This window comes from Arachis duranensis, chromosome 4 (assembly GCF_000817695.3).
Source record: "Arachis duranensis cultivar V14167 chromosome 4, aradu.V14167.gnm2.J7QH, whole genome shotgun sequence".
NCBI classification, from domain to species: domain Eukaryota; kingdom Viridiplantae; phylum Streptophyta; class Magnoliopsida; order Fabales; family Fabaceae; genus Arachis; species Arachis duranensis.
This window is the reverse complement of record NC_029775.3, coordinates 34,780,658-34,797,983: the sequence shown is the minus strand read 5'-3', so window position 1 is coordinate 34,797,983 and position 17,326 is coordinate 34,780,658. Positions and strand designations below refer to the sequence as shown.

Genomic DNA, 17,326 nt, shown 5'->3' with positions numbered 1-17,326 from the left:
AACTGTGATGACTCCTCTTATGGGAGAATTTTGGAGAATAAGTTTTATGTATTGGTGTCCCTTTGGGTTTCCTTGGGGTTTTCCTTATTTTTATCATATGTATATATTGTTATGCTCGGACCGGTTATCTTCGCAGCCGGATCTTGAGTCTTGATATTCCTGTTTTTGACACTCTTTTGTATATATATAATCTCGCATTGGTTATCTTTGTTTGTTACGTTATCGAGCGGAGTATTGCGCTTTTGAGTTGCGGTTTTTGTTTACCCCTTTTTCTACAAAGGCTCCTAGTTATAATCAATCATTCATACTACTATACGTACTAAATTTTTATTTTAGAGGTCGTAATACCTTGCCATCTCTGAATTATGACTTAAGCATAAGACTGTGTATGGTAGGGTGTTACAATGAATGTGATTGAATGTGATGAAATTGTGTTGAGATTGATTTGTGGCTGTGTTTGAGACTGTGGTTGTTGATATTGATTTTTAACTAACTAGGTTTGGGTCTGAGAAGAGTTAAAGGACTTAAAGTCTGATTACTAAATCAATTTTCTTGAAATCTGAATTTTAAGATAAAAATAGTAGTTTTGAAAACGAACTAATAATTTGATAGTGAACGAAATTGTATAAGGTTAATGACTGATTTTTGGGGAATTAATTATAACTTTTGATGTTGGATTGGGCTACTTTTAAAGAATGGTTGATGAAAATTCCGAATTTTATCTGATGAAAGGATGTTAGTCGTTAAACTAATTTATGATGAGATGATTATTGAGAATCTGTTGTTGTGATAATTGCTAGTAAAGGGCTAATGAATTATTGAGAAAGAGGGAACCGTAAGGGTGGTTAACCCAAATTTTAGAGGAAATGCTGTCAAATTTTCTATAAAACTCTAAGACTTTATTTAAAGTGGTATTTAAAAGCAAATCTGATTTAAAAAAATTATTTGATTTCGATTTATTATAAAAAGAGTCTTGTTTTCAAATCGATTTATTAAGAAAAGTATAATATTTTAAGCTCAATCTTTTAAAAAGGAATTTTACTTTAAGTTATGTTTTGGGTTCGGTTTGATAAGAAAGAAAAGAAGAAGAACAAAAAGTAAAGAAAGGAGAGATAATTAAAGGAATCTCTGTCATAGGAGAGCAGAGAATAAAGATTAAAGAATATATTAACTAAAAGGATCTCTGCCACAGGAGAGCAGATGTGACATTGTTTAGGCCTTAGTGCCAAATGTAAAGTGGGGACGCCCACACACTGAGAACTGTTTTCCAGATGTACGCTTATTGATTTGAAAAGTCACATTGTATGCGATCTAGCCGTACGACTTATAAGCACACTGTATGCATTTGGAAAGCCATATCTGGGACTTGTGCACGGGTAATGTCGGGAGCGGGTAGACAACCGACACATGAGCTCATGGTCTGCGTTAGGAATAGACATGCATCATCATTGTTTGCATATTTGTATTTGATTGTGTTTGCTTATCTTGTCTCTCTGTGATTGTACTGTTTGTCTTATTGCTATTTGCTTGTGTGTTTATCTGTTTCCTTGTTATTAGTTTGTATTTGGGTGACTGAGATCTGAGGTTGTGATTGAGATTTATCTTAAGTTCAAAAAGTTAAAGAAGGTAATTAATTATATAAAGTAATAGTAAAAAATATTTTCAAAAGGTTTGATAAAAATATAGTTTTATTAAGTAAAGTTAATTATTTGCATTTTATTTCATTACTCTTATGGCATTCGCATTCCCTACTGAGAACGTGTGGTTTGTTCTCACCCCAAAATCTTCCACCCTTTCAGTGACACAGGTTCGAAGACTCAGTTTGAAGCTACGGGCGATTATTAGTCTTAGTTGAGTTAAGTTTATGTGTTGAGTCGTATTCCTATAATTCCCTTGCCTTTGTTAGTTAAGATTTTATTTTATACAGGGGGATAGGAGTTGCATCTGAGTTTCATTTGAATTCATTTGTATGATATTTATTATTCTTACTAGCTATGTGACTAGTATTGCTTGAAGATATTTGATATGTGGTTTTAATTAATTAAAAACACAATTTGCTGGGATTTTCTTAAAAACGAAAACGCGATATCGACGTAAAGGTTCAGTATTAAATAGTAAATATGGAAAAATAGGTTAGTAACTCCTTATTTTTGGTACGATCACGACGTGTTAAAAGTTAGGGTGTATTTTTTTTATATTTTTTGGACGAAGGACTGTTATGTCTAATGAAATAAACATTGGGGATTGATCTGTGTATTAATTTTTCTTGGGGACTAAAATGTCTGTTTTAAAAATTTTTGGGGATTGATCTGGGTAATTACTCTGCCGGAAAATAAACTGAGGACTGATTTGTCTATCGGAGTAAAATCTTGGGGATTAATTTGGGTATTACTTTTTCTTGGAGACTAAAATATCCACTTTTAAAATCCTTACGGACTGATTTGGGTAATTACTTGTTTAAATTTTAAAACACAACTTTTTTCAAAATAGGGTAGTGATGCATACGTATGCCACACTATGCGTACGCACGGGTGTAATCCTGATGAACTCGCATACGTGAGCACTGACAAACCCCATTTTGAGGGTTTATCTTGTGCTTAATTTAGGGGATTTTATAACCTTTTACCCACATTTATTCAATGAAATAGCATGGTTTTATAACTTCTCCTTTAATTGTGCTTAAGAGTGAAAACATGCTTTTTAGGTCTTAAAATGAATAAATTTAATTCACCTTGATTCTATTAGATGCCTTGATATGTTTGTTAAGTGATTTAAGGTTTAGGAGGCAAAGATTGGATCAAGGGAATGAAGAAAGAAGCATGAAAAGTTGGAGAACTCATGAAGAAATGAAAGAACCGGAAAGCTGTCAAGCCGACCTCTCCGCACTTAAACGACCATAACTTGAGCTACAGAGATCCAAATGATGCGGTTCTAGTTGGGTTAGAAAGCTAACATCCGGGGCTTCGAAACGATATAAGATTTGCCATAGCTGCTACACGTATGGTGGCGCGCACGCGCAAAGTACGCGCACGCGCCGTTGGTGCACGTGATCACTTCATGCAAACTCGTGGCTAGCGAATTTACAAGCCTTGTGGGCCCAATCCAACTCATTTCTAATGCTATTTAAGTCAAGGATTGAAGGGGAAATGAACATACTTTACCATATGTTAGTTACCATTAGTTTAGTTTAGTAGTTAGAATTAGTTTCTAGAGAGAGAAGCTCTCAATTCTCTCTAGAATTAGGATTAGGATTAGGATTAGTTCTTAGATCTAGGTTTTAATCTTTGCTTTCTTCTACTTCTACATCTCAATTCCTTGTTGTTAGATTCATTCTTCTTCCATTCCCTTATTGTAATTTCCTTTATGTTGTTCTTATGTTTTGTTGTAGATCTACTATTGTTCCTTCCATTTTCTTTCAATTCAATAAGAGGTAATTCATAATAATTGTTCTTCTTTGCTTTTCTATTGTTGATCTCTTGCCTTTGTAGTTAGATCTCTTTTTAATTCTTGCAAATTCATGTGTTTACTTTTATTGCCTTTTATGTGTTTGATGAAATGTCTCTTATAGCCATTAGTTAGATTTTGTTCCTCTTGGCTTAGGTAGAGTAATTAGTGACACTTGAGTTATCTAATCCCTTTGTTGATTGGTAATTGGAGAGATTGCTAATTGATTTGGAGTGCATCTCTATTTAGTAAGGGTTAACTAAGTGGTAGCAATGAACAATTCTCATCACAATTGAGAAGGATAACTAGGATAGAACTTCTAGTTCTCATATCTTGCCAAGAGCTTTGTTAGTTGTTAGTTTATTTTCATTGCCATTTACTTTTCATGCTTCTTATCCAAAACCCCAAAACACATCACAACCAATAACAAGACACTTCATTACAATTCCTAGGGAGAACGACCCGATGTTTGAATACTTCGGTTATTAATTTTAGGGGTTTGTTACTTGTGACAAACAATCTTTTGTATGAGAGGATTTTTGATTGGTTTAGAAACTATACTTGCAACGAGACTTCAATAGTGAAATTCTATACCGTCAAAAATTCAATCGTCAAGCACCTGCCGCGTATATGGGTACTCAAAACAGAGGGGGTGCTTCGCATACACATGAACATCATCGCGTACACGTAACTTCAAAACTTGGCTTTTCATGCGTACGCATGATTGTGAGATTTGGCAAAGTCGCGTACGCATCCACGTCATGCGTACGCGAGTGTATGAAACAGGGATGATTCTCGTGTACGCATGTAGGTGTCCGTGTACGCAAGCATCACTTTTCTCAGAAAAACTGTTAAGTCTGCAGAATTTCATTTTATATACCCAACTTTGAACGTGCATAATTTTTCCATTAAAAATTATTTTTTATTTGTTCTTCGAATGTTATAAACTTCACGGATCCAATTTTCATTCAAAATAAGTTTCACAAAATTTGAGAGTACGGAAGCCAAGTTATGCCCCGCCGGGTCAAAAATCATGTTCTTACCAAAAACTCAATTTTCAAGTTTTCCAAACTTTCCAAACCAAAATCAACCAAATCATAACCAAATCAACACAAATTGTATCTACATAATATCACACACTTATTGTCAATTTTCCAATTATCCTAATATATAAATTGATCAATTTTCTCAATCACACCAAACACGTAATTTATCACATTCTCGTTATCAACTCATTGTCATCATACTCATCACACACATACATATACATTTATTCCATTAAAAATCCAACCGTTCAAACATTCAATTCAATTACACGAATCCGCCATTCCTCCTCAATACATCAATAATCATTATTATTCTATACTCATCAAACACATGATCCAACACATACTAAATCATTCGCCCTTCATACACAAATCATATACCACTTACACAATTTAACAATCATTCATTCAATTCATCCTTATCTTAAGGTCTTCTAGCCTTAAGTTTTCACATGACATTAAACATTAACTACAAGAAACCAAAACTATACATTGACCGATTTCTCCCCAAGCTCAAACACCTCAATTCAAGCCTCCAGGATTCCAAATCAAGTGCTATAAGTTCCATCCACCAAAGCTTGATTTGAACCATTCTAATTCACCGATTCAACTTTTAATTTAACATAAATCCAATCTAATTCCATGAAATTCACCAAATTAATAACTAGGGTTCACATAAAGGGGATAACGACAAGGGTTTAGAGTTTTCTTACCTTATCCATGGATTAATTGGACAAAACCCAACAATTATCCACCGCTAAAGTACCCCTAAACCATCAAAATCACAAAATTTTTCAATACCAAAACTCAAATTCATGGGAAAGGGAAAAAAGAGAACTGATCACAAAATATCAAATTCCTTACCGAAATTTTGGTATGGTTTGGAAGAAAATTACGAGATGAACGCGTGGTCGAATTAAGAGATATAAAAGATTAAAGATTGAGAAGGGGTTAGAGTTCTTGATTGCACTCTTTTCCCGAATTCCAGAGTGCTTCATTGTGTTTTGGGGAGGAATGACTGAATTGGTTTTATATATGATGGACCTTGGATTCGGTCCAATTGGTTCGGTCTGTTGACCTAATTTTGAGACAAAACCTTTAAAATTAGTATCGAAATTCATATTTTAAATATTTTTACTCTTTTAACTTATCAAATTTAATTTCCAACCTTCTTTGAATAATAATTAATTTATCAGTTAATTATTTATTAATTTTCAGGATTTTACTTCCATCGTGATTAAACACGGACACAAAAAGATTAGATATTTGTAGCAATAGCAAAATAAATAAATAAATAAATAAATAATTCAACACCTAAATTAAAAACAAAATTTAAAAATAGGGAAAGTAATTTTTACCAAAAAAAAAAATACAACAACAAAAGGGAGATGGGGATACCAAAAGGGGCTATTATTTATTTTATATTCCCTGATCATATCTTAATGCTCATTATATCTCATAGAAACAACTATAAAAAAAGTGACAATTCTTAGATACAGTACAATTTAAATAGTAATAAATTTCTTTTTTTTATGACTATTTTACATTTAGTTCAATTAGGATAAAATTCTTCTATCAAATTTGCTTTCTGTTTATGATAATTCAAATACAGTACAACTGATTTTTTTTTTCTTTTTATATATACAATCACATGCATGCAATATCACTAACAAAACATAACTCAGAATCATATGCAACCAACAAGAGTAACAGAATCATGATCAAAAGAAATCATGAATTTATTGATAAAGGAGTTAATTAGTCTCACAAAGTTAATTGTAAGTGACCAAAAAAAAATTATATTTTTAATAGGAGTCTAATTATCTTTCGGTGTAATTATTAGAATCGTTTAAATTTTTTTTCATATATATATATATATATATATAAGAAAATAAGTTTTTGCATGCAAAATTTTGGTCTAATCATCATCTTTTATATCTTAAAATAAGTATATCCAAATTTAAAATTTGATTGATGCTAAATAGTGAACAAAATCCTTAATATTATGTATGTGAAGGAATTTATAATCCTTAAAATTGAAGTTCATTTAGTTTCTTTATTTTATTTATTTATTTTGCTCAGGTATACAACCTCCACTATGCAGCAAATTTAGGGTTCTTGTTCCACTTAGTCTATAACTCTATATAAATAAAGATATGATTTTATTGCATGGAATTTTAGTTTAAACTTCATTATTGTTAGTGTAACTAAATATTATTTATTTGTTCGTTTTTCATGTCTCATTTTAACTTAATATTTTCTATTTTACTGTATCACTTTCACCTAAATATTTTTAACAGAAACATTAAAAGACAGAGACTAAAAGAAAACAAAAATCTTGAGAATCTAGATATAAGAAAAAGTATATTATTAAAAAGAAAACATGAATTATAAAACAAAGGGCAGTGTTTATTATATTATAATTATAATAGAGGGTCCTAAATCCTTCTATGATTGGACTAATAAAATAGAGAAGGCACTGCACCATAATAATTGCAAATCATTCCGGTTGGTCTCTTTACCATCTTCCATAATCTCCCACATAACCTCTGGCGTTTAATTTATTTTTAATATATATTTTATATAAATATTTAATTTAGTGACTGATTACCAGCCATCCCCATTACTTAAATCATCAACCTGTCTCGTGATTTAAGTATAGGTAGCATGATTTTGTTGACCGTTGATCTGAAATGCATGTTACCTACTCCCTTAGTTAAGGAAAATTTTGTTTGTTTCCCTAAGTGTTCCATTATTATCTTGTAATAATTGATTGATTCATATATTATACTGAAACTAATGTTGTATCTCACAATAGTGCGCCCCAGCAGCATATACTTTACTCTCTCCCAATTTTCCTTCGACAACTACAACAAGGTACCTTCCTTTCATTTCCAAAGCTTTCTATTGAAATTCATTTTGTTTCATGTTCATGTGATGCATGTCAAAATGGTTCATTGATTCTGTATGTATGGGCTCTGAATAACATTTATAGGCTCCAAATATTGTATATTCTTTTAAGTGAGGTAAGTGATGTGATCACTTCCACTGAAATTTGATTTCAGTTGGTTCTTTCTGCTGGTTACTCTTAGTTGAATTTTGTTTGAAAGAGGGATTTTTTTTTTCTTTTTCCAATTTGGAGTGAGCTGATTAGGAATTCAGGATATTTATTAGTGAACTAAAGTATGAAAGATTGATATTAGGGTTTGTCTTAATTGTTTTTGAATTCATTCAGTAGGGTGGCATGATAAGTGTGCTGAATCAAATTGAAATTTAAAGTGTTTTTTTGCTGAACTAAGTTCTATAGTATTCTTTACTTAGAAGATTTGGCAGTGTGATCCTTTTTACTAAAATATCTGCTCAGTGTATTATTCAAATGGCGAAATCTGCAATCGATGAGGTATCCGACACCGGTGCTTTTGTAAGATCTGCTTCCACATTTCGGCAATTCATTTCGAGGGACCCGAATTCCCAATTCCCAGCAGAGCCAGGAAGGTATCATCTCTATGTATCATATGCTTGTCCTTGGGCTTCCAGGTGCCTTGCTTATTTGAATATCAAAGGGCTTCAGAAAGCTATAAGTTTCTCGGTTAGTAGCCGATCCTTCATGTTGAATTGAATCGAATCATGGTAATCAAACTCGGAGTTCACCTAAACTTGTGGAGCTTACACAAGTTTCGGTGTCCTTGAATTGTAAAGCTTAAGTCATAAACTTACAAGAGTTTTCTTGCAAATAATAGACTTGATTGCGGACCTAAACTTGTATACTCTCACAATTAACTCGAGTTTGACACTCTTGAATCGAGTATTTTCAAATTGAAATGAAATAATTACATTAGTTGTGTTCACCAAAGGAGGAATTTCATGTTTGACATGTTCAATTATCAGTCAGTCAAACCCATCTGGGAAAGAACTAAAGAATCAGATGAGCATAAGGGATGGGTTTTTCCTGATTCGAAGACTGAGGTTCTAGGAGCTGAACCTGACCTATTAAACGGAGCAAAGAGCATTAGAGAACTTTATGAAATTGCAAGTACAAACTACACAGGGAAGTTCACCGTTCCGGTATGTGTTCTCTTTAGTATGAACTAGTTTCTTTCTTGTTTGTGTCATTTGCTTTTGCTGAGCACATTTATATTTTCAACTGATCGATTTTTATCTGTACAGGTTCTGTGGGATAAGAAACTCAAGACCATTGTTAATAATGAGAGCTCGGAGATAATCCGCATGTTTAACACTGAATTCAACGACATTGCAGAAAATCCCTCCTTGGACTTATATCCAACTGATTTGCGAACCAAAATTGATGAGGCTAATGAGTGGATATATAGTGGAATAAACAATGGTGTTTATAAATGTGGATTTGCAAAGATGCAAGAACCATACAATGAGGTATGTAGCATTGGCTGATTTTCTTTTTTCTTTTTTTTCGGTAGCAGCTAATAGTTTAACAGTTTAATGCTTATCTTAATTAAAAGATTGCTATTATTACAATATTACTAAGGAAATTGAAACCGTTTACCCGGTCCTCTCTGCAGGCTGTACAACAATTGTATGAAGCTTTGGACAAATGTGAGAGTATACTAAGCAAGCAGCGATACATATGTGGCAACTTAGTTACTGAAGCAGACATTCGATTGTTCGTCACTCTCATCCGATTTGATGAGGTATAGTGAGTTTATATATGTGTTTATGAATAGGAATTTCTTGATGTTATGCAAATCATCGTCTCGTAGAAACATTACATTGAGTTAAGAGACTCCTTCTTGGTAAGAATAGGGGGCCATATCAGACCTAAGCTAGTTTGTGAAGCTTGCATCTAGGTGACTTTTCAAAATCAAATCACTATTAGTTTTAACTTTAAGACCATAAATCTGTTACAAGTGTGGGATTTGTCCTGTTGAATTTCATGTTTGTTGGTTAAAAATCATTATCTCTGGTTTCAGCTCTGAATTTTTCAAAGTTTTGATTCAAGTTGAATGCTAAAAGATGAATGGAGTCATAGATTGCAAAGGAAATGGAACTTCTTAAATATCCTTTTCAAATCATGAACGATTTATACCCCCTCTTATTCAATAGGTCAATAGGTAAGTAACACATCATCAAGAGCTAATCAATGATAAAATATCATTGCTACTAATGTGCCAATTATTTATTAACCTAATGAACCTAGCTTGTGTAGACATGCAAGGATTTCTTCATTTTGCAATATATTTGTTCCAAAACTTTTCAGAGTAATTTGCTTTTGCTGGAATTGTAGGTTTATGCAGTTCACTTTAAGTGCAACAAGAAGCTACTTCGGGAGTACCCAAACCTCTTCAATTACACTAAAGACATCTTCCAAATTCCCGGCATGAGTAGCACTGTGAACATGGAGCATATAAAGTTGCATTACTACGGAAGCCATCCTTCGATTAATCCATTCGGAATCGTTCCTGCTGGACCAGATATTGATTATTCTTCCCCCCATGACAGAGACAGGTTTTCTGCATAATCCATGAGAAATTTGGTGTCTCTTTTTAAGTTTCAACACCTTTTCAACCTAAAGGGATGCATACTATGTGTGCCTAGTGCTTTTAAGTGTTAGGCCGTTTGGAAGTTGGAAGGAGGATTGAGAATGAGAGACTGAGACAGGGAGATAGAGATTGAGATTAAATTAAGTTTTTGTATTGTATTTAGTGTAAAATGTATTGAATTGAGTTATGTCTCAGTATTATGTTTAATTTAAAATAAATATAAAAATTGGAAGGTAGATTTGAAATTTAAAATGTTAAATGAAAATCTTTTTTATAAAAAATATTATTAAAGTTCAATTTCCGTTTCAAAATTTTAGTCATGTCTCTCCACTTTTTGGAGGTCCTGAAGGAATTGAAATTTTGGCAACGAAGATTGAAATTTTTGTTCTAGTCTCTAACTATCAAATACAATATTGAGTTTCAGTCTCTCAATCTCAGTCTTAGTCTTAGCCCCCGTAACCAAATGCTACCTTAAGGCATTAATAATAAAGAACTTGTTTGCTAGACAGTTTCACTTCTAGAATATTTATAGTCAATTATTTATAATGTTTTAGAAATTATATAAAAAAAATTGGTTCCGTTACGTTACTAACAGCATATCTGCCAACTTCTGCCAACTCTTATTTATAATTGTGTTTCATAAAAGTATGTTCATGGATGTGTCTAATAAAAATATCTTTTTTATAACTGTGTTTAATAGAAGTGTCTTTATAGATATATTTTTTAGATGTGTCTCTTTATATATATATATTTAAAATATATTGATTATTAGACACATCTACGAACACACTTCCATAAAATATAAATATAAATATAAATAAGAGTTGGCATAAGTTGGTAAATAATATGTTGATATCCTATACTTTTCCAAAAAAAATATAGAAAACTAATTAGAGGTGTAGCAAACTTGAACCAACCTTTTAAATTTTAAAAATTTTTTAAATATCAAAAAATGCGTGCCTAGTACTTATGTTGGGCATGTTCGTCGTCTACTTCCTCTTCTTTTTCTTCTTCTTCTTCCTTTTCTTTTTCTTTTTCTTCTTTGCCAAATCCACCCTCCGCCGCACACATGCAAGGTTGCACCACGACCTCCTTCTGTCGCCTGCACGCCCATCGCAAACGAAGCAACACCGCACTACAATCTCTTCCTGCCGACCACCGCGGCTCTCCCACTCGTGACGCGCAGTGCCTTGACCACCGCGGCTCCCTCCTTGCATCGTGGAGCCCCGTCAACCACCCCTTAAACCCCTTAAGGTGCTGCTTCTGTTTGGATATTTTTTTCTCATAGGTTTTTTGATGTTATTTACTTATGTTTTGGATTTTTTTGTTTGTTTTGAGTTTTTGACGATATTTTAATAGTTTTAGATGTTTCTTATTTAGTTTTTAAATATTTTTTTTTAATTTTTTTATGTTTCATTTTATTAGGTTTTGATTTTTTAGAATAATTTTAAATGTCTTATTTTTATTAGGTTTTGAATATTTTTTTTTTTACATTTTGAATGTTCCTTTTTATTAGGAAATTTTAAAATGTTTTTGGAATTTTTAAACGAATTTTGAAAATAATTTTACAATGAATTTGAATATTTGTTATTATTTGGTTTTAAATTATTGATTTTTTTTCATTAAGTTTTGGATTTTTTTTATTATAATTTGAATCGACGTTCCTCCAAACAAATTTTGAAAAGTTTTTGGATATTTCGGTTTTTGCTAAATCTTGTTACGCATCAGATGTTTCTTTTTCATTTATTGGTTTTGAATGATTCTTTTTACTAGTTTTTGAATATTTTTTTCTTAAATTTTGAATTTTGTTTCTTATATTTTAGATCTTTCGTTATTTTAGGTTTTGGCTTATTCTAATAGTTTTAGATGTTTTTTTTTCTTAGCTTTTGAATGTTTTTTTCAATATTATTTTTTGAGTTAATACTCAATTTCGTCCTCGAAAGTGTCCCCGATCTCCATTTTCGTCCCCGAAAGTCAAAATTAATAAAAAAAGTCCTCGAAAGATACCCGTGTTGATCACGTTCGTCCTTCCGTCTTCTGGGTTGATGAGATGGCAAACGGCCGCTTACGTGGCACGTTAACTGCCAAGCTGGCATTGAAGGAGGACGACGTCGTTTTGGTTGATGGAGGCAGTGGCGTTGAAACGTCGCCGTATTGTGTTTTGAACAGGTTTTGAAACGTTGCGATGGCTAACCCCTGTCTCATATCAACCATCGCTCTCTCTTTCGCTCCAAAACGTGTCGTCTCCCACAAGGCATGCCCTAAGGGTGGAACCGAAGCTCTGAACCACCCTGACAAGGATCGTTAGTGCTGCTAGACGAATACAATGGAAAGGTTTTGGCCGTTGAATGCAGAGTGGGTGTTATACTGGCGCAGCATTGCTAGTAAAAGAAAGCATTGAGACATTGAGAGGTAATAATGATTGAACTCATAATATCATTTCTTACTTATTCTGTGATGTGGTGTATTGTTAATATGGTGGTGTTAGTCTTCGTCTGATTTAGGGTTTATTCTGTGATGTGGTGTATTGTATATGAGATTGTGTTGCTTTGTATGCCTCTGTGACAGTAGTCAGTGATGTTTGAATTTAGTTATGGTTCTGTTGCATGTTTTTTTTTTGGGTGAAAGGTTGATTGGAACCAACTAGGTGTACTAGGTGGTGATTGATACAGAGCAGCTGTTGCTGGTCATGTTTGTTTATGCTGTTTTCGTGTTTGTTTGTTATTGTAGATGGAGGGTCCTCCCATGACGTTTGTCTTTCACCATGGTGGGTTGTTTAGGACGGGTGAGGATGGTGACATGGTTTATGAACCTGATAACACAGAGGTATTGATGGGTGTCGAGGGAGACACACTTGATGTGTTTTTCGTGAGGGGTTACTATAAGGAGCTGGGATACATTGAGGCTGGCAATTGTTGGTGGAAAGTTCCTGGAGTTCCAATTCCATCTGGGTTGAAGAAGTTGGAGAATGATGCTGACTTGATTGCAATGTGCAAGGATTGTAGGAGGAACCACCACTTGATCAACCTATACTTTGAGGACTGCATCTCACAGCCCTGTGTAGTGGACAACAGAGGGGAAGGTGTACCTCTTCTGGAAGCAGGAACTAGTAAGGAGAAGAAGTTGAGTTCCCAGGCCAAGATGCATCACTCCCAACCTGTGAAAACTCCTACAATGAACCACCCTCAGCCAAGGAAAGCAACCTATGAGCCCACTAAGGCAGCCTCACAGCCCAGTAGGCCCAAAGCTCAGCCCAGTAAGCCCAATCCTCAGCCCATGAAGCCATCCTCACAGCCCAGTAAGCCCAATAAGGCTTTTTCTCAGCCCACCAAAGCAACACATCAAGCCTCAAAGACCACCTCTCAGCCCATAAGGACTCCCTTGCAGTCAACAAAACTCCACCCTCAACAAGCCAAAAGCAACAGTCAGGGAAAGAAAGTCCCACATCATTCCAAAACCTCCTCTCAACCAGCCAAAACTCCAGAAAGTAATAAGAAGAAAGGAAATAGCAGTGCATGCAGAGTAACAAGATCCGGAAGAATTGTAAGAGAAGGTCCCATCCAGGATGAAGATTCTGACTCTCATGGCTCGTATGAGAGTACTGAAGATGAGTTGTACAAGCCTGCAAAGGTTGTAGGAGACAGTTTATACAGCAGTGAAAGTGATTCTGATTGTGGAAAAGGCTCAGAAAGAAAGCAAAAGCAAGCTGAAGCAAAGGAGAAGCATAGGCCTCCTAAGTCTAGACTAGCAGATAAAGAAATTGACACTGATGACTCAAGTTATGAGGGTTTCGAAGATGAAGAAAGCTCTGAATCTGGTAAGCTCTTAATATGGATTGCTATTGTTTCAATATTTCATTTGGCCAAATTTTAATGTCTTTTATGTTATGACTTGGTAGATGTAGACGAAGATGATGATGATCTTGGAAGTTTGTCAGATCCTGACTCATGGCATTCAGAGGATTCGGGGAAGGAGTTAGAGTCTGATGAGGAGACACCTCCTGTTTATCCCCAGTACAATGCAAAAACCAAATTTGGAAACCTAAAGTTTGAGGTTAGTATGACTTTCAAATCAAAAGCTGAATTTATACAGGCCACTAGGGATTACACTATCCAGCGGGGCAGAAATATATTATTTACCAAGAATGATAGAGTTAGGGTTAGAGCTGTTTGTAAGTCAGATGATTGTCCCTGGGTGGTTTATTGTGCTTGTAACAGTAAAGATTTGTCTTGGCAAATTAAAACGTTAGTTGATAATCACACCTGTCCTAGAAAGAGGAAAAATAGGGCTGCAACCCAAACCTGGACACTTAGCAAGCTAGTACCTAAGCTTAGAAAGCACCCAACTATGAAGCATCGAGAGGTGTATGATTGGTTTGTCCGAAAGTGTAATGTGTACCTCAATAGCACCTGCATCACCAGGGCACTAAAGGCTGCTAGGAAAATTGTAGAGGGTGATGAGATAGCCCAGTATGGTTTGGTGTGGGATTATGCAAACGAGTTACTTACTAGCAATCCAGGATCCAGAGTGCAAGTTGGTGTGATCCCAATGCCTGAGAGTTCTCCACTATTTGATCGGTTCTATGTGTGTCTTGATGCTTGCAAAAGGGGGTTTAAGGCAGGTTGTAGACCGCTAATTGGACTAGATGGTGCCTTTCTGAAGACACTACACGGGGGCCAAATTCTGACAGCTTGTAGACAAGATGCTAACAATCACATCTTTGTGATTGCATATGCAATTGTGAGTGTGGAAAACAAGGATAATTGGCAATGGTTTTTGGAACTGCTTCACAGTGATCTAGGTGACTACAGAGAGCACAAATGGTGCTTCATCTCAGATATGCAGAAGGTAATAATTTCTGTAAGGACTAATTTGATTTAAGTATTCTTCTTTGAAGGACTATTTTGATTTAATGAATGCACTGTTGAGGACTGACATGATTTAATATCTTTTCGTGTTTGGTCTTTTGGTGCAGGGTTTAATCCCTGCTGTTCAGGAAGTTTTCCCCCGAGTTCACCACCGCTTCTGCGTTTGGCATCTGTGGCGGAATTTCTCAAAGCAGTGGGGTAGTTGCGAGTTGAAAGACCTTGTGTGGGAATGTGCAAGGTCAAGGACAACATCTGAATTTGATAGAAACATGAAGAGAGTTAAATTGATCAACGAGAAAGCTTGGCAGTATCTTGATAAATGGCCAAAAGAGGCATGGACGAAGGCGCATTTCAGTGAGGTTCTGAAAGTGGATAACATATGCAACAATGCATGTGAGTCATTCAATGCAAAGATCAAACACGACAGGAGTAAGCCTATCCTGACCCTGGCTGAGGAAGTAAGGAGAATCATCATGAAGAGTATGGTTGACAACAGAAAGAAGTTGCAGAACTATCAAGATGACAAGAGACCTGAGGAATACTGCCATGAGTGGTTAAAGATGGAGGCGTATAAGCGCACCTACTGTTTTAATGTCAATCCGGTTAAGGGGCAGGATCTATGGGAGAAAACGCCACATCCATCCCCAATCCCACCCCCAGTGAAGCCTAAACCAGGGAGGCCAACAAAGAAGCGAAGGAGGGACAAAGAAGAACAACCTAGTGGGTCAAAGACAAAAATGAAAAGAAAATACAACCCAATCCGGTGTATGTACTGCGGTGAGGTTGGACACAACAAGAGAGGGTGCACAAAGAAAAAAAGAGAGGGTGCGCAAAGAAAAAAGCTGTGGATGCTGAGGAACATGCAAGGCAGATGCAACTACAATTGGCAGTTGTTACCCCTGCTCCACAAGGTTCTGAACCCCAAGTAAACCCTTCTCCTACTGATACTGACATTGGTACACAAGCTGAGGCACCTATGCCTTCACTTCCATCACCCACTCAGGCTGACTCAGACAGTGACAGCAGTGACTCGGAGTGCATTCCACCAACCCAGGAGCCCCTAAAGGTAGTATCATATATCATCACTCCTAAAAAAATTTGGATGTAGCCTAATCATGTAACAATATCATTTGCTACTAAATCATACAGGATCAATTGATTGGTAGGCCAGCTAAGCTGCAAGTGATCAAAAGGAAAGCAAGGTCAATTTCCTCCCCTAAGCACATTGCAACTGGATCTGTGGCTGTTTCTGCTGAGACCATTAAAGGGACAAGCTCCGGAACTGCTAAGCGGCTGGAAAAATTCATGACCTTTGTGCCTACTCCAGGCTTCAAGGCTCCAAGGAAGAATGATGATAAAGTTTGAGTTGTTAGGAGTGTCTACTTGTTAACTCATTTTAACATTCTGTTTGTTGCTTTTGTTTTTTTGTTTTTTGTTTTGTGTGTGGTAATTTAGTCTATGGACAATGTATTTGTCAGCTAGCAACCTTATGACTTTGTTATGCTATTTCTGTATTAACACAATGTGACAACTAGCTGTCAATGACAAGTTATTACTATTAAGCTTGCTTATTATCTTCATTTTGTTTATGCCTCAACATAATACATGTAAACACAGAATTAGTTCCACACTTTACAAAATTATCCACATTTGACAGGAAATTGCTTCCAATTTCAAATAAGTACTCTCATTCAAAGCAACAATTTCAATACATGTTTACATGTTCATACAGCATAATTTATTCATTTAAAATTACATAAGAAACAACAAATTATCACAACTACTACAAACAGCAGAATCATTAGCAGTTTCAAAACTCTAACTTCAGCTTCCACAGTGCCCAACTTCCATGCCACCTTCACCCGCCATTCATCATACTCACCTTCAACCTCCATATCAGCTCCTACATCTTTCTTTGTATCCCACACACCCACTGCTTCGAATTCATCATCATCAACCACTTAAAATAATTGCAGTGACTGCCCTTCTGCAATTTCATATGGGAGTAAACAAAAAAATCAGAGAACACCCAAAAGAGGATAAGAACATCAAAAACGTTTAACTTCGTTAACCATCACTCACCCGGTACCTTGGACATGCATGGAACAATCTATTCGGGTTCTCCGCTGTTCCAGATTTCTTAATCACAGTCTTCAGCCCACAGAAACACGATCCATCATGCGCATTCACCCTCCTCCTTCGCATCGAAACACTGGATCCATGACTGTCGTGCGATGCATGTGACAAACCACCACCACCACAACCACCATCTCCTCTCTCCATCGACGCAGCCAGCCAGGGATTACGCCTCCTAGTTACCTCTGCTGCCACCGAAAGTGATCACCTCGAACTATTTATCGTTCGTTTTGGGATTAGGGTTAATAAACTCCAAGGACTAATTTGATGGCTTAACCAAAACTTATCTTGTCAGCAACAACATCGTACATCGTGG

At 35.5% G+C, this 17,326-nt stretch overlaps 2 protein-coding genes across 3 annotated transcripts; both read left to right on the top strand.

The window, feature by feature from the left end:
• Positions 1-7,229: 7,229 nt before the first annotated feature.
• Positions 7,230-10,251, top strand: LOC107484105 (uncharacterized). Of its 2 annotated transcripts, none has more exons than XM_016104723.3 (6): positions 7,230-7,367; positions 7,855-8,079; positions 8,379-8,555; positions 8,658-8,882; positions 9,029-9,157; positions 9,751-10,251. In XM_016104723.3, the coding sequence occupies exons 1-6, from the start codon at positions 7,290-7,292 to the stop codon at positions 9,982-9,984; spliced, it is 1,068 nt and encodes a 355-aa protein (XP_015960209.1). In that variant the 5' UTR covers positions 7,230-7,289; the 3' UTR covers positions 9,985-10,251. The 2 variants fall into 2 exon arrangements, with proteins under 2 accessions (XP_015960209.1, XP_015960210.1); XM_016104724.3 differs by lacking the exon at positions 7,230-7,367 and adding an exon at positions 7,394-7,516.
• A 1,671-nt stretch (positions 10,252-11,922) lies between these two features.
• LOC127746624 (uncharacterized) lies at positions 11,923-16,494 on the top strand. Its single transcript, XM_052260508.1, has 6 exons — positions 11,923-12,418; positions 12,737-13,823; positions 13,905-14,854; positions 14,982-15,594; positions 15,657-15,940; positions 16,024-16,494. The coding sequence occupies exons 2-6, from the start codon at positions 12,737-12,739 to the stop codon at positions 16,237-16,239; spliced, it is 3,150 nt and encodes a 1,049-aa protein (XP_052116468.1). The 5' UTR covers positions 11,923-12,418; the 3' UTR covers positions 16,240-16,494.
• Positions 16,495-17,326: the final 832 nt, after the last annotated feature.